The 26,328-nt window shown below is 45.7% G+C and overlaps 1 protein-coding gene and 1 long non-coding RNA gene across 24 annotated transcripts in view; one reads left to right on the top strand and one right to left on the bottom strand.

Moving 5' to 3' along the window:
• The window catches only part of LOC105472675 (RUNX family transcription factor 1), a 1,100,727-nt gene that overhangs the window by 1,040,907 nt on the left and 33,492 nt on the right, over positions 1–26,328 (top strand). For 22 of the 23 annotated variants that reach the window (XM_071095679.1, XM_071095683.1, XM_071095678.1 and 19 more), the window contains one exon: positions 12,800–12,991. The exons of the other annotated variant lie outside the window; for it this stretch is intronic. In XM_071095679.1, the coding sequence (XP_070951780.1) occupies positions 12,800–12,991 (192 nt within the window). The remainder of the gene's footprint in view (positions 1–12,799; positions 12,992–26,328) is intronic. 23 annotated transcript variants of the gene reach the window in all.
• Positions 99–10,631, bottom strand: LOC105472673 (uncharacterized). Its single transcript, XR_981727.3, has 4 exons — positions 10,478–10,631; positions 6,885–6,929; positions 6,375–6,588; positions 99–759 (listed from the first exon to the last, which is right to left on the bottom strand). It is a non-coding gene; the product is annotated as an uncharacterized lncRNA (long non-coding RNA).

Here is a 26,328-nt window from a genome sequence, read left to right as displayed (position 1 = left end):
AATTTTACCTTTTTCCATTAGCATATCTTCATGTTTTCCCTACCTACAACTAGATACCCTTTGTAAATGTTGAAAACAAAAGAAGTAACCTTGGCAAATAATTGAGAACTGAGTTTTATTTGAATATACTTTTCTCTTACAAGACCAAATACAGTTTTTCTTCTAAAACTCTGTTATTCCATTTTCTTTCAATGAAATGCTCACGGAACCAGAAGGCTTGGGAAGAGGCTCAGAGCACCTAAGAGTTGCTGAGTCCGTATTCCTTTTTTCCCTTGTGGCTTTTTATATACGCTCCGCGCCTGCGATTTCTGGATTTGATTTCAGGGAGGTGAAATCTTACACCCCTGAGTCTCAGTGCCAGTTTCCCAGGACGAGTCAAAAACTGCAGCTGCTTGGAGGTGAGAATCTTCCAAGGCTCCAGAGGCCAGCTCGCTGTCCTGTTCATTTGCTGACATGCTGCCGGGAGCAGCTTCAGAGAAACCCGTTCTATTCTTTGGGTGATTCAGCCAGTCTCAAAATAAATAGGTAGCCGAGTGCAGGGAGAAAGAACTGGAAACCACTGAAATTTGAGTCTTGAGGGCCAGTCTGTTCTCGGGAGCTGCTCTGTTGAACTCTAAAAGGAATCTTGAGCCCTGGGCGAGGGAGCGGCCTGGTCTGGTGGAAAGCCTGCGGGCCTGCCAGTGGAGTCTATGTCTGGCCCTGCCTAGCTCAGTGAATTTCAGCAGCTCGTGTCTCCTCTTAGACCCCCAGGTTCCTCATCTACAGAAGGAGAAAGAAAAGGAGACTGAATGATTTTTAAGGTCTTTATCAGCTTCTAAAAGTTTGATTTGATGTTTGTAGGAGCAATTGTTCTTTCAAAGCACCATCTTCTAACCTCAGGAAAGAGAGCCCAGGGGCCACTGCGGTGTCCTGCCAAGCTGGGAAGACAAAGATGGTGACTGAGAAGGTGGGGGTGGGGCAGGGGGAGAAGGGGGAAGAAGGGAGAATGGATCAACTCACATCCCAGGCCGGGGAAAGAGATGAATGAACGTCCACGCTAGCGTGACATGCTGTAAGTAGGGGAAATCTTCCTAACTAGAGTTCCCATGACTTTGGCAACATTTGAAAAAAAAAAAAGACATCCTTAAACCCACAAAGTACTCAATTGTCCAAGCCCCAGCATGGCCAACTTCCCAAAGCTGGCCGGTCAGAGACCTTGGTGTTAATTCCTCAGCCAACTAAAAAAAGATGGTGTGAGTTCTGTTGACTTAATTGTTGGAGTGTTTCTGAGTGGGGCCACCTCCCTCCTCTGCCTCCTCGCAGTGTTATGGGCTGTTCTGCATTACCTGCCCTACCTATCTTCACAATCTAGCCGCAAACAGCTTCGGTTGACCACACCACTTCCCTATTGAAAGTTAATACTGTTTGACTCATTCTGTGTTACTAACCTGAAGCCAAAGAAAACAAGGCAGAGAATAACTGGCTTGTATGGAGTTTGGAAAGCTCTCGGAGGCCCCGCTTTCAAAATCCCATACAGTAGCTTTACTATATCTCTCTGCGGCAGCGGCTGAGAAAATGAAGGAAGCAGAAGTGGTTAAAAAAGAAGTTGGGGGTGGGGAAGAGACTGGGAAGGGAGTGGTGCGGGGTCCCCCTCTGGCTGGGAAAAGACGGGAAATCTGCGGCAGTTTATGAGGGCTGTCTCTCTCAGCTGAGGTCTTGCTTTGACACACCAGAGTGTTCGCACAGAAGAGGGACTGTTGACGGAGTTAAAAGGAGAGGAAAGTTCAAAACAGTCGTTGAAAAGGCAGCTCGCCTGTTGCCTGCGTAACACAGAGGAGCTGGGAGGCTGGTGTCACCAGGTCAGGCAGCCATAGGCAAAGACTCAAGCTAGACAGGTCAGGGGGAAGGTGTGTCCCTTTCGAATCTGGAAAGGATTGAGGAGGGGGAATGTTGCCGGACAGAAGGCTGTCCTGGGCATCCATCCTTGCCTCCATCCCTGCCCCCATCCCTGGCAAGGATGGAAACTTCCCTTCCTTCATTTCCTAACTGGCTCAGATGTGGTCACCAGGGTGAATAGGAGGCACTAGTGTCTTGGAATAAATAGAACTTTCCCTCCCAATGTTACCTGGCAGACAGTGGACCAGCATCTTCATCACCATGCTGCGGCTCTTTGGGAGTCTAGGCAAACAGTCACTCACCCATTCAGGTAACTGGTAGAAGAGGCCTCCCTCCTCACAGATGCCCCTTCTCAGCAGGTGCTGCTTCTGGCACGCGGACAACGGTGCATGGAAGTGAGCCTGATGCCTGAATGAGGATGTCAGGCCACAAACAACTGAAAACCTTATGTGTGAGGGAGGGCCTACGTTCGACAACTAGCTGCTGTTGGCTTTTGTACTAGTGAGTACTCAGGAGCTGTGAGTGGCCAGGGTGCCCTGGCAAGGGCTTTGCCAGGCCAGCCTAGAACTTCAGTTGGCGTCTGTGACAGGAGAGAGGGTCAGAGTCAGATGCTGTTCCCCTGCTGTTGGGAAAGTCCCTGAGGCCCAGCGGGCAGGGCTTAGAAACAGGAGGGAATTTCCTTCCCTCTTTTTAGAAGTACAGAGGAGAGATCGTCCTCCACACTGCTGGGTAAGCATTCCAGAATAAATCTAGTCAAGGAAAGGGGCTCACTCATTCATTCGTTGACTCACTCATTCATTCATTTCTCCAGCATTTATGGAGGCATCACCCAACCTCGGAAGGGCCCTGCATTTACCTCTGTCCTGTCCAAACATGCTCAGTGTCTGTCAATTATGCATGAGATCTGCTGCTGCAGGAGGGGAACTGAGATTCCTGCAGGGAGGTTAGGAGGCCAGTGTGGAGAGCCGCAGTGCTGGTGACATGCTCACGCAGGCAGTGTGTGTGCACCTCCGAGATCTTCTCCTGGCCCCCAGGTCTTGCCTGTCCACCCCAGGGATAGCCCTGCTGATGCCTGAGCTCCAAAGCCAGGTTAGAAGCTCCAGGCAGCGTTCTGTGAGTCAGTGCTCATCTCTCCATAGTGTGCCACCCACCGCCAACACTTTCTTTCCCTTCTGCAAGTCGCCTTCTCTTAGAGTCTGTCCCTGGGCAGGAGCTACTCTGATCAACAAATCCGTGTCCCTGGTGGTTACCACCGTCTGGTTACTCTTCAGTTACACTGTAACTGGAGGTTTCCTTGAGATAAGACCTTAACCTAGGGAGGGTTGCTAATAGTTGGGATTATAGGCTGGTAGAAGAAGAAAAACCTTGAACTTGGGAGCTGTCTGCACCCCTTCTAGGAAGCTGCCTCCACTTCCCACACGAGGGCTACCTCTGGTCAGGAGCAAAAGCCAGCAGGCAGCTTCTCTGCCCTGAGCTCAAGTTACCTCCTTAGTCACGAGACAGAAATGGACAGTGAGCCCTGGCGACCGGGGATGCAGATTTAGATTTTGAGTGCTCTGCTTTTAGGAGAGGCCCAAGTCTCCAAGAGCTCATGTGAGTGGGCGAAAAACTCCACTGCTCATGGCAATGAGCCCTGGACTCAGGGAACAGAGTTTTGTCTGGGTTTTTGTCCCGTGAGTCTTGGGCGCACGGTGCAGGGAGGATGGGGAGGGGCAGGCCCGTGTGCGTCTCTGGCTTGAAGCTGTGTTGGTTGCTGATCTTTCCTTGGCCTTGGCCAGCCTTTTCTCTCCATTGGCTGTTGCTTGCTACACTTGTCTTGGCCCATGTCCTGAGGGCAATCACGGAACGGTGTGTGTGTGTGAGTGGATGTATGGATGTGTGATGGATGTATATATATTATGTGTATATGTGTGCATGTCAGTATGTGTGTATGTTTGTATGTGTGTGTCCCCATGTCTGTATATCTGCCTATGTATATATGCATGCGTGTCCTGTGTGAGATATGTATGTGTGTGTGTGTGTCTGTGTATATGTGTCTGTCCTGGTTTGTGTCTGTATGTGTATGTGTGTCTGTGCATGTATTAATATATGTGTGTGACGTATGTACATGTGTGTGTGTATTTATATGTGTGTATCCCCATGTGTGTTTTATGTCTGTGTGTGTGTCCAAGTATCTGTGTGTGTGTCTGTATGTGTTTACATGCATGTCTGTGTTTGTGTGTTTGTGTCCATGTGTGTCTGGATGTGTGTATATATGTGTGTGTCCATGTGTATCTATCTTATTTTTGTTTTGTTTTGTTTTTTGAGACAGAGTCTCACTCTGTCGCCCAGGCTGGAGTGCAGTGGCGCAATCTTGGCTCACCACAACATCTGCCTCCTCTGTTCTAGCAATTCATCTGCCTCAGCCACCCAAGTAACTGAGACTACAGGCACGCGCCACCATGCCCAGCTACTTTTTGCATTTTTTAGTAGAGACAGGGTCTCACCATATTGGCCAGGCTGGTCTTGAGCTCCTGACCTCATGATCTGCCTGCCTCGGCCCAAAGTGCTGGGATTACAGTCGTGAGCCACCACGCCCGGCTGCATCTATATGTGTTTATGTGTATGTCTGTGTCTGTGTGTATGTTTGTGCATGCATGTCTGTGTGTGTGTGTGCATGAGTGTGCCATGTGTGTTTTTGTATGTCTCTCTGTGTGTGTGTGTGTGAGAGAGGGTACTCACTACAAAAAAACAGGAGAAGCTGGTACACTTTGCCTATGTCAGGATGCCACTCTCAACTCAGCAGAAGAACCTTTGACCCATTGTTTTTGATTTTTTACTATGAAAATAAACGAGTTTTCCTGACTGAATTTGTTTTGTTTTGTTTTTTTGAGACGGAGTCTAACTCTGTTGCCCAGGCCAGAGCACAGTGGCACAATCTCGGCTCACTGCAAGCTCCACGTCCTGGGTTCATGCCATTCTCCTGCCTCAGCCTCCTGAGTAGCTGGGACTACAGGTGCCTGCCACCACACCCAGCTAATTTTTCTGTATTTTTTTTTTAGTAGATACAGGGTTTCACGGTATTAGCCAAGATGGTCTCAATCTCCCGACCTCATGATCTCCCCGCCTCGGCCTCCCAAAGTGCTGGGATTACAGGCGCGAGCCACCGCGCCCGGCCTTTTTTTTTTGGAGATGGACTCTCCCTCTGTCACCCAGTCTGGAGTGCAGTGGAGTGATCTTGGCTTACTACAGCCTCTACTTCCTGGGTTCAAGAGATTCTCCTGCCTCAGTCTCCCAAGTAACTGGGACTACAGGTGCAGGCCAACATGTCTGGCTAAGTTTTTTATATTTTTAGTGCAGATGGGTTTTCACGATGTTGGCCAGGCTGGTCTTGAACTCCTGACCTCAAGTGACCCGCTTGCATCGGCCTCCCAAAGTACTGGGATGAGCCATCACGCCCGGACTGATTTAACTTCTAATGAGACAATTCTCCATGAAACTATGCTCAGTTATGATATTATATTTTTTCTCAACAAGAAGTTTTTCTGTAGTTACATTTCAGCTGAAAACTTTAATTACAACTTCCTTCACCTGAAATGATTTCTACTTTCCTACAACCTAGTGGAGGGTGATTGGACGGCACCAATCATGAAGGACCTGAGTACTCATTCATTCATTCATTCAGCCAATAGTAGTGAGCCTCTAGGCTCCAGATGGTTTTGTAGGTGTTGGAGAGACATGGCTGTGCAGAAAAAATACAAAATCCTTGTCCTTACAGACCTTACAGTCCCGTGGGTGCAGATAGACCCTGGGTAACATTAACACATGCTATGGAGAAAACCTAAGCCAAAGGGCTAGGGATTGGCTGGATGGGGCACAGTCTGCAACTTAAAAGGGGATCTCCAGGAACTCCTCAGGGAGGAGATGACATTTTAGCAAATACTTGAAGGGTGGGAGGGGTCAGATCCACAGGAATCTCAGGGAAGAGCTTCCTGAGCAGCGTAAACAGTCAGTGCAAAGGCCCCAGGGGAGTGATGAGGGAGCAAGGGCAAGGGGGCCACTGCTGCCAGAGCAAAGAGGGGAGCTCAACCCATCTGCCTTCTAGTTTCAAGTAGGGGGCATTTGCCTTAGAAAGCAGGCTTAAGAAAATGCCGCCTGACCTCAGAAACCTGTACTTTATGTCACCTGAGAGGCCACTGTCGGACCATGGTTTGGGAAGGCCCAGAGTAGGGAAGCCCCGTGCACAGGTGGACCCAGTGGGTGCTTGCTTTCCTGTTACCACCCACAAGAGTACAAAAGCTCTTCCCAACCAAAGGCTCTGCTATTCCTGCTGGTGATTCTCTGGGGCTAAAGCAGAACCCCTCTAGAAATCCCTGAGTGAGTAGAAGGAATTCCCAGGAAGTGGAGGCATCCTAGGGGACTTGCCAGGATTCATCCACCTCTAGGAGGCGTAGGGGCACGAGCTGGAGGAACGGGGGCCTGCACAGGGAGTGTGGGCGGAGTGGGTGACGGGTACTCACCTAGGACGTATGTGCCTCCTGCCACTGATGGAAAAGGTGGGCATTCAGGGTGAACGTATCATTGTTTTCCAACCCAGACAAGAAGCTGGGAAGTGAGAGCCTGGATGAGTGGTCCGCAGAGTGGCTTTCTTCCCAGGTGCAGCCTCTGACAACTTCCTAGCAAATTTTAAGGTGGGTTTAATGTCCCACTCCCTCTGGACTCAGCCTTGGGATGCTAGAGGGGGAGGGGTGAAAGCAGAATGGAATGTCCCAGTCAGCAGGGTAGCACGAAAGGCTCTGTGAAGGCTTAAGGGAGAGAGGAGAGCACCTTTGAATACTACAGCCCAAGGTCACCTATAACTAACTGTCCAAAGGGTCATTGATGAAACAGCTGGAGGCAGAGGGAGAGTGAATTCTTAGGACACCTCGTGCAAAGCTGTTGACCCCCAGCACACGGAGAGGTAGAGCAGGCCAGGTGGGATCCCAGGCTGGGCGACCTGGTGGGGATCAAGACAGAGCTCTGAGACCAACCTGACAGTTAGACTTGGCACTGGCTTCCGGAGGCCAGGTGTCTGCCTGAAAAAAGACAAAGGGAAAACTTTGAAAGTCGTAACCTCATTCGACGTTGTTCAAGAAAGACCGTGCTTAGAGCCATCCGACAAGAACCAGCTGAGTAGATAATCGCAGCAGATGTAATTGCTGTGGATGCTTTTAGAGTCCCTTGGAGTAATCCTCATAGTCTCTTAATTCCAGGCTTCCAGATATGGAGCCTCAGTGACGAAGAAACTTGTTCTTGTCCACAGCAAAGTGTGGTAGAAAAGCAGATTTAGAATGCAGAATTCTTAACGCCCACACGGGCATTCACATTTCCCTGGGACCATGTTGTTTCTCTAGAGGGGAGGAGGATTGTGGCATCTGCATTAACACCCGCTCCTGTGGGCACTCAGAGAACTTAGCTGCTGCATTTGTGGAACGGAATAAAGGTTCCATGTAGCCCTTCCCTGCCATTCCCCAAAGCCTTTCCACAGATGGCACAGCAGAAGTTACTTCCTGCTTGAGAATTTGGGGTTCTCAGATTTGAGACTGTCATGATAATCAGTCCGGCTGGAACAGAATGTGCCCAGTTATTGTGGGAGACAGAGACAGTCACACACCTGCCTATCTGCAGGGCAGAGTTTGGGCATTTTCAGCTGCTCTGTGTGTATTGAAGAGTTAAAAAAATGAAAAGACGGCCCAATAGTTATCACCAAAAGGAGGCCGTCAGTCATTGCTCGTGAACACAGTCTAAACACAGTTCAGGCACGTTTCGTTCATGTGTTTTTCCCCAGCACACAGCACATCAGAAGCAGGTAGGAGAAGGGAAGTAGTAATGCACAGTGGAAGCCTGAGTACCAGGGGGAGCTCTCCCTTCCATGCAGGTATTCCCAGTGTGCTCCCTGTATCGGCAGCCTCAGCATCACCTGGACCTTGTTAGGACTCCAAATTCTCAGGCCCTTCACCCCAGACCAACCTACCAAGCTAGAATGCCCAGGTAATTCCACTGCCCGCTCAAGCAGGTGAAACAGCCTCACAGCCTGCAGGTCACAGTGTGGCTGGGGCTGTCTTCTGATTCTACACATACACTGGGAGCAGAAGTGAGATGGTCGAGGCAGATGCAAACGTTCAGGGGCTTTCGTGTCTCTGAGATCTAAAACCACGTAGCATTGTGCACTTCTCCACTCTGTTCGCTTTGAGTTCACAGAAATGTGTATTTCTAGGTGCACTGAGAGCACATCCCGAGTGTGTGTGTCGGTGGGTGTTGAATTTGTAGGTGCACTGAGAGCACATCCCGAGTGTGTGTGTCTGTGGGTGTTGAGATGGGTGTGTTTTCAGACCTGCCGTCTTCCCGTAACTGACTTTGTGAGATTGGGCAAATGACATAACCTCTCTGAACCTCACTTCCCACACATCAGTTAAAAACCAAGGCCGATTTCTCTGGCCCTTCTCCAGTTCTGAAGTACTCCAGCCTTGTGGTGGTGTCTTAGCTTAACGATATGAGAAGAAATTGGGGCGGGGGAAAGTGAGGCTGCCCATAGTTATGTAGCCCTAGACGATATATAAGCATGCATATATAATATGAATTAGAATGTATATTGACATTCCATATGCCATCATATAGTTTATATTATATAGTATATATAATATACATGTGATATATCATATTGAACAATATTTCCCAACATTAAATTAGCCAGCAGATAGTTAGGTTTGCAATTAGGGAGATTTATTTCACCACCTGCAAGGGGCTTCAGGAAGGGTCACATTCAGTACTGTCACTTTGAAATCCTAATGACCCCGCAACCTAAAGGTTAGACTCTGATACCAGGAAAAGTAAGCTGTTCTCTACACCCATTGATTTCTTTTCCATTGTCATAAAACAGTAACAAATCAAGGAAAGAAAACCCCATATTTTTATATCCAGATTCATGCAGGGAGTATCCCATTCACTGGCCAACATCTCCTGAAATACAGATGTCCTTTCAAAATTGACTATATAAAATTCTTATATGCTTTTAGAAGAACCACAATTTTATACGTGTATATACGATATATATATATATCTTTTTTGTATTATGCTTTTGCATAGATTTGGCTCAATGGTGCATCATGACAGTCTTCTGAGTATATACCTTCCCCATTTTTCTGCTGAGAATCTATCAGGAAAACTAGTAAACCCCTATCAGAAACGTAGACTAATATGTTGTTGACTGCCAGGAAACTCTTTATTCTCTCTAACCACAAATTTCCAAGAAACGGTGACAATTTAGCCTTATCTAGTTTCTTTAATGGAAGATCATATATTACATTTCTGTTACTTACAGCCACAGATCACAATGGTGTCTTTAAAAAGGCAGCTCAGTTATCAATGAGATATTAGCATACCTGCTCAGTTTAGTTTGTACAGCAGAAAAGTGAAGCTGGTCTCACTATCCGTCACAAAATATACCATTTAAGGCTGCTCTAGTGAGCAGCCAACCCCCAAAACAACAGAAATGCCTTTGGAATGAAGTAAAATTTAGCAAATGGCATTGACTTATTTGTATTACATATACTTTTTCACCTTTTTTGGATTTTTATGACTCTGTATACATAGTAAAATTCCAACCAAGTACTTTTCTTTTTTTCAAAAATGAGAAAATGGTAATAGAAGAATTTAGGACGCTTTTCAACTCTGCTTAAGATTAAGATGTCCCAGTGTGAAATCCTGACGTGCCCACTACTTTAAGCACCGTCCTGTAAACATTCACAGTTGACTTCAAACATGCTGAAGAAGCCAAGCTGCCAGCATGCAGGTGTTCAGAGCTGCATCCCGGTTCTACCCAAGGGCTGGACCCAGGGTTGAAGTCCCTGCTGCCCTCTAAAGCCCAGTACTCAGAAAGAAGAAAAGTGAATTGGATAGTAGACATTTTCCATAGTCCTGTATTTCTAATTCAGGGGGCAAATGAGCCTTTTAATTGAACACAGATACAGGAAACTGAAGACATAAAGTATTCATTTTCCCCAGCTGGAAAGTTCATATCGGAAGTTCCTATATTTCACGCAAAATATTGCTATCTGGCACATGAGGTCTGATGGTTTCAGAAAGAAAGAATTAGATGTTCCTTTGATCTAGCTTGTAAGTGCATCCGAACCACACCTTGAATATGATAATGCTTCTCATTTCCCCTGTGCCTTGGTGTTACAGCTCTCCAGCACCACTGTGAGCCTGAGGGTCGAGACCCCCTACTAAGGCAATAACGTTCCAACTTACTCCCAGGAACACACGTGGGGAGAGTAGAGTGGGCTCTTCCCCAATCCTCCAGCATTAAACTCAGCCCTGAGACTCCCAGGGCTTAGAAAACAGCTTAGACTGAAGAATTGTTTTCTCTGGGAGTTATGCCTGAACACTTCTGCTAAAGCAGACAGTCATCAGTTAATCTCTATAAATGACTACAATTTTGGCAGGTATCAGCTGGTATAGAAATTGCTCACAAGTTAAAGCTCTCATTTCTTAGTTTATGGTAATGAGGGGGACTAATTAAAACAAAAAACAAAGACACAAACAAAAAAACCTCACGTTGTGCCTGACCACAGGACTGGCTTACCTGAAATGATGATTCCTGTTGGGTGTCTCCGTGGCACAGGTCCCCACGCTTGCTGGCTAAGAGAGACACAACTGGCAAGAGCCTTTCTCCCAAGGCTGACTGTGGACTCTACCACGTCAAGTGCTGTGTGTTCAGAATGACCTCGCTCACATCACTCCCCTGTCCTTGAAACAGTGTTCTTCAAAAATGCCACTAAGTGCCCGAGGAATGTGAAGTTTTGAAATGAACACAAAACCTGCCAGCAGCCTTTGCCGACTGGCATTATTTCTGAGGCAGACAGCTCTCCACAACCATTTGTCCTGCCTTCTTCTTTCCCCTAACTCGTAACGCCAGGCATTAGATTGTGGTAGGAGGTTAAAGGGCTGAGTTATTATGTTTTGAATGGTTGTTCCATTGGAACTGTTTGTTTTTCTGCAAGAAAACTGCAGATTCTTCAGTTTGATCATCAGGAAGCCAAGGATCTATGGCAGAGATAAGAGGAGGGAGGAGCTAAGGCAGGCTTCATCCAGAGGCACTGAGTCACACCATGACTGACCAACACAGGGCGTTCTAGAAAAAAGACATTTTCATACTTCTGAGGGAAAGGGATGATGGGAGTTGCTCCAAGACCTGGCCCCATGGCCTTTCATCCACAAAGCCAGTGCTTAAAATACTCAGCCGAGAACAGGCCTCCCACATGTGTGCTGACCTGCGTGACTCAAGCTGTTTGCGTTCAAGTCCCCTGTTGTGGGCTGGAGCGCTGAATCAGAGTCCAGATTTGCCTTGGTGACACATGACAGGAGGGGGCGTTGCATTTGAACTACGCAAATATTATGCTTAAGTATTTTTCCTCATTTTGGAGCCAAACAGGTCTCGTTAATGATAAAATCACTGCAATATAGTGGGCCCTTTTTTTCTGGTCTGGAATTTGAGACAGTGTCAACTGTGCCAAGGGGCCTGGCAGCAGGAAGAAATGGCCAGCCATGGAGATTTACAGCCATAATGCAAGTTATACCATTTAATTTTATAATCGTAGCCATCGGGAGCTGGACTACAGTGCACTTCTCGTGGTCTGCTCTTACCCCAGGCTGTGGGAGTGGAATCAAGGGAGCCTCTTTCTAGTCTAGGATTGGGTCAGGGCACGTGAAAGAGCACTTTATAGGGGCAGCGGGCAGGCTGCTTCTCAGTCTGGCTTTGGGGACACTTGACAATAGGGAACAGGGGTCGTGCAATTGATCGAGGACTCTTTATTGGAACCATAAGGCTGAGGACGCAGCAGGCCATTGTTTTTAACAGAGAAATGAATGGCCCAGGCCTCCTGTGGCTGCCTCCCTACCTTGGAGCCTCAGCTGTGCTTGACAGGACTGGCTCTGGTTTAAGGACATTTTGAGAAAACCATAGGCCCCAGTCCCCTGTGAGTGGCCTCTGCTTGCTGCTTCCTGGTGACAGTTGTTTTGGTGAAGAGCATGATGAGGACACTTGTTATCTGTATAGACACTGAGGGGCCCACCATCCCATCCCACCCGTCCTGAGCCCCCTGGGGAAGCTCACCAGATAGGCCGCAGCTACCCCTGGGCTCCAGGGGCCTATTCTGCTGGGAATATTGGACAAGACACAGGCGAGGCCTTCCTGTCAACTCCTTCTTAAGGGTACACAGGGGAGTCGGCTTTGGGGAAGAAGGAATGCTTGTGAAAAGCCTGTGAGGAGAGGGAAAGGGAGAGGGGCTGAGGGGCTGAGGATGCCCTGCAGGTGCCTGGAAATCTGACCTCCCCAGAGGCTGAGGGTTTGCAGCCACGCCTCGTTTCCTCTTGGACGGAGCCCTGCCAATAAGCTGCAGGGCCCACTTTGCTGCCTCTAAAGCCAGTCGGTGGTTGGGTTTGCAGTAAGGAACAGCCGTTCTGATGCCCCTGGGAGGCCACCTTTCCTGGCTGCCATAGCATAGCCCCGGCATGTGGCCATGTACCAACAATTAATGCACCTCTTTTCCTCCCGGCATCACCACCACCACCACCAAGTTCCGTATCCCACTGAATTGTGCCCGTTGGAAGTGGGTGTAGAGGGTTGGGGAGGGTGCTGAGGCCCAGACTGGGGGAGCACTCTGTGGCCAGGGCAGTGAAAGGGGGCCCGTTCTGCTGAGAGGACAGTGGCCCCAAATTCCCACTGGCAGCTAGCCCAATGGGCAAATCTCTACCAAGTCTATGTTGGGGTGAGGGGAGAGAGGGGAAAGACAAGAAAAGCCCCAATTTTAGGAAATCCACAATACTTTTTCTGATCTCTTCCCTCCCTCCTTCCCTGCCTCCCTTCCCTCTTCCCATCCCCTCCCTTCCCTGCTCCCCACAATAGGACATCGGCAGAAACTAGATGATCAGACCAAGCCCGGGAGCTTGTCCTTTTCCGAGCGGCTCAGTGAACTGGAGCAGCTGCGGCGCACAGCCATGAGGGTCAGCCCACACCACCCAGCCCCCACGCCCAACCCTCGTGCCTCCCTGAACCACTCCACTGCCTTTAACCCTCAGCCTCAGAGTCAGATGCAGGGTAAGTACCAGACGGAGCCCACCACCCACAGCTGGGTCCCATGTGCAAACACCCTCCCAGACCCACTGGGGTTTCCCCTTGATGCTCAGAGAAAGGCCTCGAACCAACAGCACCACCTGGGAGCTGTTGGAAATGCAGAGTCTTGGGCCCCATCCCAGACCCACCAAGTCAGATCTGCCTTGCAACCAGATCCCCACAAGGAAAAGCACTGCTACAGAGGATACGAGGAGCTCTGGGTATGGATATCCATATTGGATAGATAGCTCTCTTGAATTTTTTAAGAGTCAGCTTTGGCTATGCTATTTTTTTACCTACCCATTAGACTTGAAGACACACACACACACACACACACACACACACACACACGTCAAGCAAGGTGAAGATGGGGATGTTTCAAGTTCTCACTATTGCCAGATTATTTGTGAGTTTTGTATCTAGTGTTTTTTTGTTATTATTATTAAGAAATAGTAGAAATATATGGATGCCATCACATCAAGGGTGTTATTTGCATATCAATATAGAATGCAGGTCCCCCTATCCCATGGGGCTAGCTGGCAATTACTAAAGCACTGTAAGATGCAATAATTGCCTGAGGCCCACTGTGCCCAATTAGATAATACAAGAAGTTCATTTACACTGTAGAACCAGTGACGTCAATGACTGTTTGCTCTGTGATACCGTTTCAGAAATCCAAAATGCAGACTTTCCTCTGTGCCATGCAGGATGCAGCTGTGTGTGATATGGTTTACAGTGATATTTCTTTCTCAAAGTAGCAGGCTTGGTGAGGAAAAGATAAGCAACACATCTGCGGGAAAGGGCAGGTGGCCAGCAATCGATGTGGGAGCTCCTTGCCCCTCTCGGACAGCAGGAATTAGCTTCCCCAGGCATTTTCTGTATGTGAGTTGTATTGTGGGATGGACAAATATCATCTGTTCTTTTGGGTGTCCAGGCCAATAGCTCTCTATTTTGGGTTAAAACATGGGTTCTCAAAAGGCATGCCCACTGTCTCCCATAGAGCTTGACAGCCCATGCCATTCGCTCTCAGTTAGGTTTCTGGGGGAGGCTCTTTTACTTAATTGGAAAATTTCCAAATAAATCTTCCAAGAAGATAGTATGCACACAGCTAAGTGGCCTATCTGTGGAGTAACCCTTTTGTAAACAAACAGAAACCTAAAGCTTGATGTTTTGGGGGGCTGCCTGTCATCTATAGGTTCATTTAGGTGTATTCAGGAAGAGGATCCATGAGACCATTGGTTTCCTGTTACATAATAATCATTAATAATGACTTAAAATGTATACATTGATTTTTTTAAATTCCAAAATACAAGCATATGTGGCAAATTAAGTCAAATGGTTTGTTAAGTGAGCGAGATGGGCTTGGGGCGAAACAATACTTTGCTTCCAAAGAGGATACAGCTCTCAAGGAGATTCTTTCATCTTGCCTTTAAGGTCATTTAAGCTAATTCTCATCATCTATTCATGTGTAAAATCGAAAGGAAGACTGTTTTCTTAGTCTCTCATTGCCTAAGTGGCCATTTATACTACTAGGTTGATGAAGGGATTTGCCTTTTTCTGCTGATATGGGAACAGAAAGTCTGAGCATTTTTAAAGGCAATGGAAAATTCAGCCCCATGGGGAAAATCGAAATTGTCACCATTGAGTTGCTCTGTTTTTTGGTGAAGAGTGAATCTAATCTGATTTCCTTCTTCATCAGATACGCCTCTTTAACAACAACAACAACAAATGGGGGCAAGTTGCGCATTGAATTCTCATCCCGAAGTTCCTGGGCAAAAGCATTATTGTGGACCATGTGATGGGCATTCGTCAGCTCTTTGGAGTCCTATATGCTTAGTAGAGGATCAGGTTTAACACTAAGCATCGCCCCTGTTTTGTTCCTCATGAAAACTTTTTACTTCTGCAACATTGAAGGAATCATAACTCCCTTTTAGAGTTCCCTAGGGGCTTGGTTGCTACTCTGAAGAATGTGTGAACTATATTGCTTGTGTTCTTTCCTTCCAAAATATGAATTTGATATTTAGTACTTCACTTGTAAAATTTCAGGAACAACTTTTGAAAAATGAGTATCCAGAATATTTTCATGTGAAACAACTTTTCCTTTTCCTTTTGTTGTTTCTTTCCTATAAGAAAACGCTGTTTTCCACTAATCATGTTTTGAGTAGACCCTTGGGCTCTTTCTCTTGAAATTGGAAAGTTAACAGGCGTAATATGCAAGTGTTGTTCAGCCAAGACCTTCAGTTTGTTCTTGACATGTAGGAAAATGCTTATTTTCCAGGCTCAGCCCTGAAGTTTCTATGTTATATTTACAAAGATACTTTAAGAAATACAGCATGTGTTTATGGCTGTCTTTGAAATGGCAGTGGTAGTCTTCAGAAAAATATCCAATTTGTCAGAGCAGTTCTACAGCGGTGCTGTCCAGGAGCATGAATGTTTTTCAGCTTTACAGAAATGTCAGTAACTGGGGGTTTGGAGAGCTTGCTGGGATTTACAGAGAGGCTCAGGAGCCCTACCTTGCTAGGACTTTATTGGAAGGGTTATGCCAGCTTCTCTAACTCTGTCAGCAAGAAAATGCTGATATAGAATAGCACCAATACTTACCTAGAATCACATGTACTGGAGGGTCACTCAAAATAGACATCTCAAATTATCTGAAGCACGGTACAGATTGAGAGGGGGCAGGTTGCCATGCCACTAAACCACTGTTTATTTGTTGAGGTCTTAACTATTAAAGGGCTGAGGTTTATTTCAACTTCCTATTTTACCAGGTCTTAAACTTGACTAGAAAGCCATTTTGTCATGAGTAGACCCTTGGGCTACACGTTTCTCCCAGTCAAGACACCATCGTTAACTTCTATGACCCAAGTCTTAGAAATCTTTTTAAATTTATTTCAAAAGATAGAACAGGGCAGATTCTAGAGCTGGTGGTACTGATGCCTGTTCAGTCACAACTCTCACCTAGAGAGGGGTTTGGGCAACCCGAGTGAGTGATTTTAAAATTTCACCCCTGATTGACCAAATATGATGTATCACATTTAAGGTGTCGTAATTTCCTCCTTTCTGGGAATATGAGGATGGAGTAATAGATGCTGGTACAGAAAACTGAAACCTAGATAAACTAGGAAGCCCATTTTGTTGTTCTTCTGCATACTGGTTGTCATAAACATGTAGGAGGAAGGTTTAACTCTATTTTTTTTTTTTTTGAGACGGAGTCTCGCTCTGTCGCCCAGGCTGGAGTGCAGTGGCGCGATCTCCACTCACTCAGGCTCCACCTCCCAGGTTCACGCCATTCTCCTGCCTCAGCCTCCCATGTAGCTGGGACTACAGGCGCCCACCACCGCGCCCGGCTAATTTTTGTATTTTCAGTAGAGACGGGGTTTCACCGTGTTAGCCAGGATAGTCTCGATCTCCTGACCTCGTGATTCGCCCATCTCAGCCTCCCAAAGTGCTGGGATTACAGGTGTGAGCCACCGCGCCCGGCCAAGGTTTAACTCTTTAACTGGGCCAGTTGTGAGCTATTTTGACATGGGTCAGACATTTGTATATATCATTCCATTCCCTCAACAATCCTATGGTATGGTTTATGGACAGAGAAATCGAAATTCAGAGGTTAAAAATTGCCCAATATCTCAAAGATTGTAAGTGATGAACTTGGACGCAAACCCAGACCTTCCTTGCTACAGAGCCAGTGCAAGTGGGGAGGCCGTTCCCTGGGCATGCACTCTTGGGTCAAGGATCGATTTACTACAGGGCTGACCAGTGTCGAGAAGAATCTCAATCACCAAAGGAGGGATGGAAGAAGTGTTGGGCTATCCACTCACTTGGCATTCCTGTATTGAATGTGTTCTATTATAATTAGATGTTGATAATAAGAAGAAGAATTTTGGGGCCAGGCTGTGTGGTGGGCACCTTAATAAACTGTCTCCTTTGGTACATGTGCATTCATTTGTAAAGCCTGGGAGAAAAGAAAACTCAGAAGAGTGCATCTCTAAATAGGAGTGAAAGAGGGTATACGAGCAGAGAGAAGGCTTACCAGCCACTCTGTTTACTGGGGCCACTGCCTCCCTACTTTTGAAGTTCATTGGGACCAAGCACTTATCATCCAAACCCAGTCAACATCTGATCCACTTTTATGAGTGTGCATGCCTCACTTTGAGAGTTCCATATGGCCAAGAGGGGCCCCTGACCTCTCAAATCATCTCCTGATTTTTAGTATTCCAAGTAACTTTTGTCTTGCTAATGATTTTCCCCAAAAATTAAAGTTACTTAGGAAGGTCTATATTCCGGTGCTGCTGTCTGCAAAACTCTGAGATAGTGAAACGACTCTGTTTCTCAGTTCTATGGAGTTATTTAAGTCCGTCTGATTCTCTCTTAATCATCTGGATAGACAAAAGGAAGAAAACCTTTCCACCTTCATGTAGGAGAAGGAGATAAATCCTCTTTCCAGCCTTGGAGGTAAAATATCCAACTGCATTGCATTGCTTTCCTTTCTCTCTCTCTCTCCCCTTCCCTCTCTTCCTTATTCTTCTAGCAATTTGAAGTTTAAAAACAAAGGGCGTAGGGGCTATTTTATTACCTTGGAAGTGGAGGCTACAATCAAACACTGGAAATCCTCATATATAAATCTATAAATGGTCATTTAATGGTTACACAAAGCAACATATTCAGAGTGTGAGAAATTAATATATATGATAGGCTATAAACATGAAAGGTGAATGATTTTATTTAAAAAAAAACTTTTAACAAGGTGTAGTAGGGTGTGAGAGCCTTTCCAGGTCTACAGCATTAGAATCTTACCCTGAAAACAAGCCTCAATCAGGTGTTCACAGGAATAAATAAAAATAATTAAAGGAAAGAAGGGAGAGAGAGAGAGGAAATGAAAACCAGTGGGATGACTGCAGAGATTCACTGCAGGGCTTGATCTTCATGATAAAATATTTCTTCTGTAGACTGCATATGTTCTGAACTTTCCCCTTATGCTTGTAAATATGTAGGCCAGCACACCCATGCACTAAAAGGTTTCATTTGGAAGAATAATAGTATCAGCAAAGATGTAGTTGGAGCACGTCTTTGATATTGATGGCTACATATCAGAAGGCTTGAGCTGGGAATCTAATAGCCAAGAAAGATAGCAGACCATAGTGGCTAAGAAAGAATGCGGGCTCAGCAGGCAGACTGCCTTTGTTTCTACCACATTCACTATAGGACTTTTGGCAAGTCACTTAACCTTTTAAAGCTTTAGTTTTCCTATCTGCAAAAGGGGAGTAATACTTATGCTAGCAAAATCCTAGGACCGTTGTGAAACATAAAGCAGTGGACATTAGAGCCAGCCCATGGTTAACATGCAAAAACTGTTAGCTGTTATGATCAACATCAATAATATCAAGTTGTCTTAGTCTTATATATTATAGACTGGGTAATACATAAAGAAAAGAAGTTTATTCGGCTCACGGTTATGGAGGCTGGGAAGTCCAAGAGTAAAGTGCCATCATCTGCTGAGAGTCATCCCATGGCAGATAGGTGGAAGGGCAAGAGAGCATCTGTGAGAGAGCTTGCTTTTATAACAAAGCCACCTCCATGATAACTAACTTACTCCCTCAATGGTAGCATTAATTCATTTGTGAGGATGGAGCCCTTATGACTCAATCACCTCCCAAAGGCCCCACCTCTCAACATTGCCAGGATGGCAACCAAGTTTCCAACATATGAACTTTTGAGAAGACACATTCAAACCATAGCATTCCACCTCTGACCTCCCCAAATTCATGTGCTTCTCATTTTTAAAAGACATTTATTCCATCCCAGTGGTCCCCAAAGTCTTAACTCTTTCTAGCATTAACTCAAAAGTTGAAAGTCCAAACTCTTGTCTAAACCAGATATGGGTGAGATGCAAGGAAAAATTTAAAGCACATTCCATTAACTCTGAGGCTGTGAAATCAAAACAAGTTTTCTACAATGCTTGCAAAATGTAATGATGGGACAGACACAAGGTAGAAATTCCCACTCCAAAAGAGAGACATAGGCAAGAAAATAGGGGTAACTGGTCCCAAAGAAGTTCAAAATCCAACAAGGTAAACAATATTAAGTCTTAAAACTGGAGAATAATCTCCTTTGACTACATGTTCTGCCTTCTGGATACAATGGGGCTAAGGCTAGGCCCCCAAGGCCTTGGGCAGCCCTGCCCCTACAGTTTTGCTGGGCTCAGCCCAAACTTCACCTCTCTCAAGTTGAAGTCTTGTGTCTGCAGCATTACCAGGCTGGAGTTGTACAGTGGTGGCTCTACAGTTCTGGGTTCTCAGGGATAGCCCCAATTCTGTATCTCCATTAGGCATAGCCTTAGTGGGGACTCTCTATGGCAGCTTCAACCCCACATTTCTGTTCAACATTGCCCTGGTAGGTACTGTCTGCAGTGGTATTCCCCTGTGGTTAAGTCTTGGCCTGAGCTTCTAGGCAGTCTGTGGCATCCTTCGTAATCCAGTTGGAGGAAGCCATGCTTCCACAGTATGTATTCTGCATGCCTACAGAATTAGCACCACACAGAGACCATCAAGGCATACTATCTGTGTCCTTCAGAATGACAGCCTAGGCTACACTTAGGCCCACTGAAGCCACCGCTGGGGTGACCAAGGTGTGCTGCACCAGGATGCAGGAAGCAGAGACTAGAGGCAGCCCTGGGCAGTGAGCCCATGAAGGGTGCCCCAGGCCTGTCCCCTAAAATCATTCTACCCTCCTAGAGCTCTGGGCCTATGATGGGAGGAGCAACCTCAAAGATCTCTGAAATGCTTTCGGGGGTCTTTCTCCCGTTGTTTTGATTGAATAGAATCTGGCTTCCTCACATTCAAACTAATCTCTTTGGCAAATGGTTGCTTGGCCATACCCTTAGTACTCTCTCCCAAATACACTTTCACTCTTTATGTGGCCAGGCTGCGAATCTTCCAAATCTTTCCATTCTGCTTCTCTTTTAATTGCAAATTTCATCTTTAAGTCATTCTTTTGCTATCACATCTCACTATATGTAGTTAAAAGTAGCCACACAGCAGCCTCAATGCTTTGCTGCTTAGGTATTTCTTCCACAAATATCCTAGTTCATCCCTCTTAAGTTCTGTATTACATTAAGTCCTAGGACACAGACACAATTTCACCCAGCTCTTTGCAACCTTATATTTTATAAATATGGCCTTTACTCCAGTTTCCAATACCTTGTTCCTCATTTCTATCTGCAGCCTCATCAGAATGGCCTTTACCAGCATTCTACCAGCACTCTGGTCACAGACACTTAAGTAATCTCTACGAAGAGTTGGACTTCCCCTAGTTCTGAGGTCTTCTTTCAGATCCCTCACCAGAATTGCCCCTAATGGCAGAACCATTCTTGACAATGCAGGCTTTTTCTAGCCTGCACCTCCAAACTTGTTCAGCCTTCACAGTTATGCAGTTCCAAAGCCACTTACACACTTTCAGGTATTTGTTGTAGTAACAACCCCACTTCTTGGTACCAACTTTCTGTCTTAGTTCTTTTGTTAAAACAAATGCCTGAGACTGGGTAATTTATAAAGAAAAGAAATTTAATTCACAGCCAGGCACAATGGCTCGTGCTTGTAATCGCAGCACTTTGGGAGGCCAAGGCAGGCAGATCACTTGAGGTCAGGAGTTCAAGACCAGGCTGGCCAACATGATGAAACCCCCATCTCTACTAAAAATAAAAATAAAAATAATTAGCTGGGCATGGTGACACATACCTGAGTCCTAGCTACTCGAGAGGCTGAGGCAGGAGAATCGGGGAGGTGGAGGTTGCAGTGAGCTGAGATCATGCTACTGCACTCCAGCCTGGGTGACAGAGTGAGACTCTGTCTCAAAAAAATGAAAAAGAAAAGAAAAGAAATTTATTTCATACAGTTCTGGAGGCTGGGAAGTCCAAGAACATGGTGCTGGCATCTGGTGGGGTCCTTGCTGCATTAACCCATGGCAGAAAGCAAGGGGCACAAGAAAGTATATGCAAGAGAGAGCTTGCTTTTATAACAAAGGCACTTCAGCAATAACCCACTCATATGATGATGGCATTAATCCATTTATGAGGGTAGAATCCTCATGACCCGCCGGGCGCGGTGGCTCACGCCTGTAATCCCAGCACTTTGGGAGGCCGAGACGGGCGGATCACGAGGTCAGGAGATCGAGACCATCCTGGCTAACACGGTGAAACCCCATCTCTACTAAAAATACAAAAAACTAGCCGGGCGTAGTGGCGGGCGCCTGTAGTCCCAGCTACTTGAGAGGCTGAGACAGGAGAATGGCGAGAACCCGGGAGGCGGAGCTTGCAGTGAGCCGAGATCGCGCCACCGCACTCCAGCCTGGGTGACTGAGCAAGACTCCATCTCAAAAAAAAAAAAAAAAAAAAAATTCCTCGTGACCCATTTGCTCCCTGCAAAGGCCCCATAACTCAACACCACCACAGTGGGATCCAAGTTTCCAACATGTGAACTTTTGAGGGACACAGTCAAACCACAGCACAAATATATTAGTTTCCTGTGGCTGTTTTAACAAATAACCACAAACTTGGTGGCTTAAAACAACAGAAATGTATTCTCTCTTAGTTCTGGAGGCCAGAAGTCCAAAATCAAAGTGTTGGCAAGGCCATACTTTCTCTGAAGCCTCTAGGGGAGGATACTTCGTTGTCTCTTCCAGCCATTGGTGGCATTCCTTGGCTTGTGACTATATCAGACTGTATCATTCCAACCTCTTCTTCCCTCTTTATATGACCTCCTTTGTGTCATCTCCTTTTTGTCTCTCATAAGGATGCATGTTACTATATTTAGACCCACCCAGGTAATTCATGATGAACTCAAGATCCTTCACTTAATTATAGCTTCAAAGGCCCTTTTCCAAATAAGGTCACATTCATAGTTCTGGGGGTCAGGAAGTGGACATATCTTTTCTGGAGCCACCATTCAAACTGCTGTATCTTTGTACAAAAGATAGGGGACATCAGACCATTGACCAGGCATAGCAGGTGAGTCCAGAGATAACTCTCCCAAGTCCATCCCCCAGAACAAACATGGTGGACAGGTTAATGTGAACTGAATAGCTCATGCACAAATGCCCCAATCGTGTTACTATAACCTCAGTCCATCATTTGTTTGAACCCAAAATCATAGTACTTTTATTTCCCAGCCAGAAAAATGTATGATTGTTTTTAGATGAGATCAGATATTTCTTAATATTTTCTAGAGCACCTATGCCGATGGAACCAGAGGTCCTGACAGTGATAGAGAAAGAGCTGTCTTCCCTGTGTCCAGGGAGCAGTGCCAGATGGGGAAACAGGAGGCGCAGGTGCCTCCTGCCCTAGCCTCCAAAAACTCATGACAGCTTAGATGGTAGGAACAGAAGATGACATGATGACCAAAGCCAGACAGTTGGGACGGACTCAAGAATTTGACCACCCAAAGTCAGGCATGTCACTGTTGTTTTGAAGCAAGCTGCCTTCTAAAAAAGTGACTTTATTGCCAGGCATTGTTGACTACACACCCATTTCAAAAGGATGGTGATTTACAAATCACCTGAAGATAGCCTTTCAAATTTGGACATTTAAAAAAGAAACTTTTACTGTAGTCATGAAGTAGTATCAAAGTTTACCAAAAGTTTGTATTGAGAGGAAGAACAAACAATATACGCTAATATGAAAAACAGCTCTACTTAGAAAGCTACTTTTTGTATTCTTAGAAAGCTACTGCTTGGGTTTTTTTATTAGGCGTACTTCTCCAGACTGAGTTGGTTTTACTCATCTGCATGATTTTTCCTTGCCTTATGGAACAGAAATTCAGACCCACTCGCATTCAGTTATTTTAGGGCTCTTTAAAATCCAGTATTTGTGATTTAAATGATGTGGAGGGATTTTCATTACCTCTGTCTTTGCTTATTTCCCTCTGACCCTTAGAACACCCCACCCCGACTTTTTGGGAAATTTACGGAGGCAGAGGGTTTCACCTGCCTCAGTTGTCACCAGCCCTGTTACATTCCTCCTTCCAAGACTTAGCCTAACAGGGACCTTCTCATTATTGAACAATTGCCTTCAAAGCAGTAGAACAGCCCAATTGTTATGGAGATTAAAGATACCAATTGCAAAACTCCTGTAAATAAAATCTTCACTGACAAACCCAGTTTCTTTTCATAGACTTTTCTTCCATAATCTCTTTCTGGCAGAACATCTCATGTTTTGATGTTAGAGATTCAGTTACCAACCACAGTAAATAAAGCAAAATAATAATAGAAAAATAGTATAGAACTCGCCCTAAAAACAAACATTGGCCAACCATGTTTATTTTTTGTCTCTCTGTGCACTCCTGAGAATTGATAGGGGAAGAATGTACCACCTCTTATTCAGGTTATTTCTGATTAGCAAGCTATGGAAAGTCTTCAGGTTGAGTTTTAGCCAGTTCACACTCCCCTAAATGGCATGGGATAGACCATTTTCTGTTTTAAGAGAAAACAGAACAATGGCGCTAAATGCTTGACTGAATGTTTGACTAAATGTCAACTGAATCGTGAGTAGGAAAGATTGGGCAGAAAAGACAGCCACTGCCTCCAGACACAGGATGCCACAATTCCGGGCGCCGTCATTATTCCATACGACCTTAGGGTCATGTTTAGGGTTTAGCAGTTTCTCAATAGGGTTTCAAGATTTTGAAAAGTGTCTTCCAATTCCGATCTCCATAGATCCTATTATGGGAATTAACCTTTTTGGAAGGAGATTCTTGTTCTTAAAGATGAAATTCCCTACTTTCTTTTCTGGAGGGAATCAGTATGGGCAGAGGGAAGAGGAGATGGTGATCCTGACCTGTGAGTCTCATGTCACCTAACACCTATGGGATGGCATGAAACTTGAGCTTTAAAACACACCAGGGGCTGGGCACGGTGGCTCACGCCTGTAATCCCAGCATTTTGGGAGACCGAGGTGGGTGGATCACCTGAGGTCAGGAGATCAAGACCAGCCTGGCCAACATGGCAAAACCCATCTCTACTAAAAATACAAAAATTAGCTAGGTGTGGTAGCGGGCACCTGTAATCCCAGCTACTTGGGAGGCTGAGGCAGAAGAATCACTTGAACCTGGGAGGCGGAGGTTGCAGTGAGCTGAGATCGGGCCATTGTACTCTAGCCTGGGTGACGAGTGAAACTTCATCTGAAAAAAAAAAAAAAAAAAAACACACACACACACCAGGAATGGAAATGGTGCTTAATTCCTCAACCATCTTGGTTCTTCCACCCAATCTGAACTGGGTCACTGAATCTGAGCCTTTGTAAGTCAACATCATCAGTTCCGTTTAGTAAGACTTGGGCCACTGTAGTGTCTAGCTCAATCCTCCTGGAAGTATGGAGGACGCTGTGGAATCCTTTAGTTGGTGTCAGTTAGGGAAGATCTGTGAGTCAAGCCTCAAGGCCCTCGCTGAGTCAGTGCTAACTTCAGTATCAGGAGCTCACCCATCTGGGACGGTTAAGTCTCTCAGCCCTGTAAATTGCCAGTTCCTGCTATGGATGATGTCCTCTTTACCTTACGGCTTTGTGGTTTCAACCTGAGTCATTCCAAAGCCAGATCTAAGACCCAGAGAGCTTATACTGTGCCAGTTCCTCTTTGTATCACTGGAAGGACTACATATGTACACTTGCTTTGGGATTTTTTTTTTTAAGAACATCTCAAGATAAAAAAGGAGGAAGAAATAATGTGACTAGGGATTGCACTTCCTGGAGTTGCAGGTCATATGAGGGAAGCGAACATGGTGGTTTGATTCAGTCTCATGGGATTATTACACTGTTGTGGCCACTCTCACTCCATTAGTGCATCTCTCTGCACATATCAGATGGCAAATTATACAATGATAAAGTTATTAAAATATCTGTAAAAGTCAGCACAAGCTCAAGGGCTCGGACTTGGCCTTTCTGCCCGTTAAGTGGTTTATTTAGCTCTCTCATCTCAAGGCCGGTTCATCTTCATCTATACTTTGTCGTAAATCGCCCGCTACGTGGAACAGCCATAATGGCCTGAGTTTTAAGACACACTTCTGTTGGTCATCCAACGAGGCTGGTATCTTAAAGATGAATGCAGAAGCTTTTGAAGCGTAAGACTCACCCACTTCCCCGTTTTAAAATGGTAGCCTTTGTTTGTGATTGTGTCTATACCCAGGTTATCATACAGCAGTTATGACAGCAAGATTATGACAAGGACATCGCCTGGCTCACGTGTTTACCAAAGGGAGTAATAAAATAATGATAGCTCGTATTTATAGAACAGACCAATGTTGTTGGTTCATTGAATCCCCACCACCAGTCACCTGTAGGTGCATGACATGGTTAGGGGGAAGCATTGCCCGGAAGGTCCTACCTGTGGTGTCTGCTCTGTTTTCACGTGACCCAGCACTGTTTCCTTTACCACCAAGTCCCAGGCCCTCATCTATCACATAAGTGATTAACCAGGTTGTCTTAAACACTAACATTCTATCCTTCTGGATACTGCAGTTCCCATGAATTAATGGTCACCCCTAACTAACATTCTCAGGAAAACCAGCAGGGTAGTCCCAGAGCCCCTCACTCTGCTGCTGATTTTGAAGGAGCGTTTATAGTTTTGCTGTGTGAGAGGCTCTGAGCCACCATATGTTCCTAAATGAGAGAAGTTGTTGTCCAGACATGGATCTGTTTAATTTAATATGATTTACCACAAATTACGAAGCATGACTTCAAAATTGAATTTGTGCAAAATTACTGATAGCCAGTTCAGGTGGAAGGGAAGGGAAATCTTGTTATTCCTATTCCAGAATCTCTTCCCGATTTCCTCATTTGATTCTTTCACGCCTTGGGGTAGGGGAGGGGAATGCATTCGCCGCTCTATAAAGAATTGTCCTTATTTTCTAACTTTCTCCCTGGTCATTGATGGCTCCCTCAGAGGAAGACACAGCAGCCTGGAGATGTTAAGGCAGAAGTCAGTTCTTCTGTCCATCCCTCTCCCCAGCCAGGACAGACCTATCCTTTCCATCTCATCCTCAGAAGGGACTCAGAAGAGAGATGGCAGCCCTCAGAATGCACGTTGTGAGGAAGGCAGAATGTGGGTCTGTAATGCCCCGTGTCACTGCTCCCCCTGTGCAAACCGTCGTAACAATCATAGTTCCTAACTCGTGGGAGAATTGTGAGGATTAAATGAGTTAACATGAAGAAATCACTTGATGCGTAGCACATGGGAAGCGTTGTGTGTATTTATTAATCCTTCACAAAGTCTTTGCAAGGATTGAGATACAGTTTTATCAAAAATTTAGCATGGATCCCGGTACATTTTCAATACTTA

This window comes from Macaca nemestrina, chromosome 4 (assembly GCF_043159975.1).
Source record: "Macaca nemestrina isolate mMacNem1 chromosome 4, mMacNem.hap1, whole genome shotgun sequence".
Classification (NCBI taxonomy): Eukaryota; Metazoa; Chordata; class Mammalia; order Primates; family Cercopithecidae; genus Macaca; species Macaca nemestrina.
This window is presented reverse-complemented; position numbering and strand designations above follow the sequence as displayed.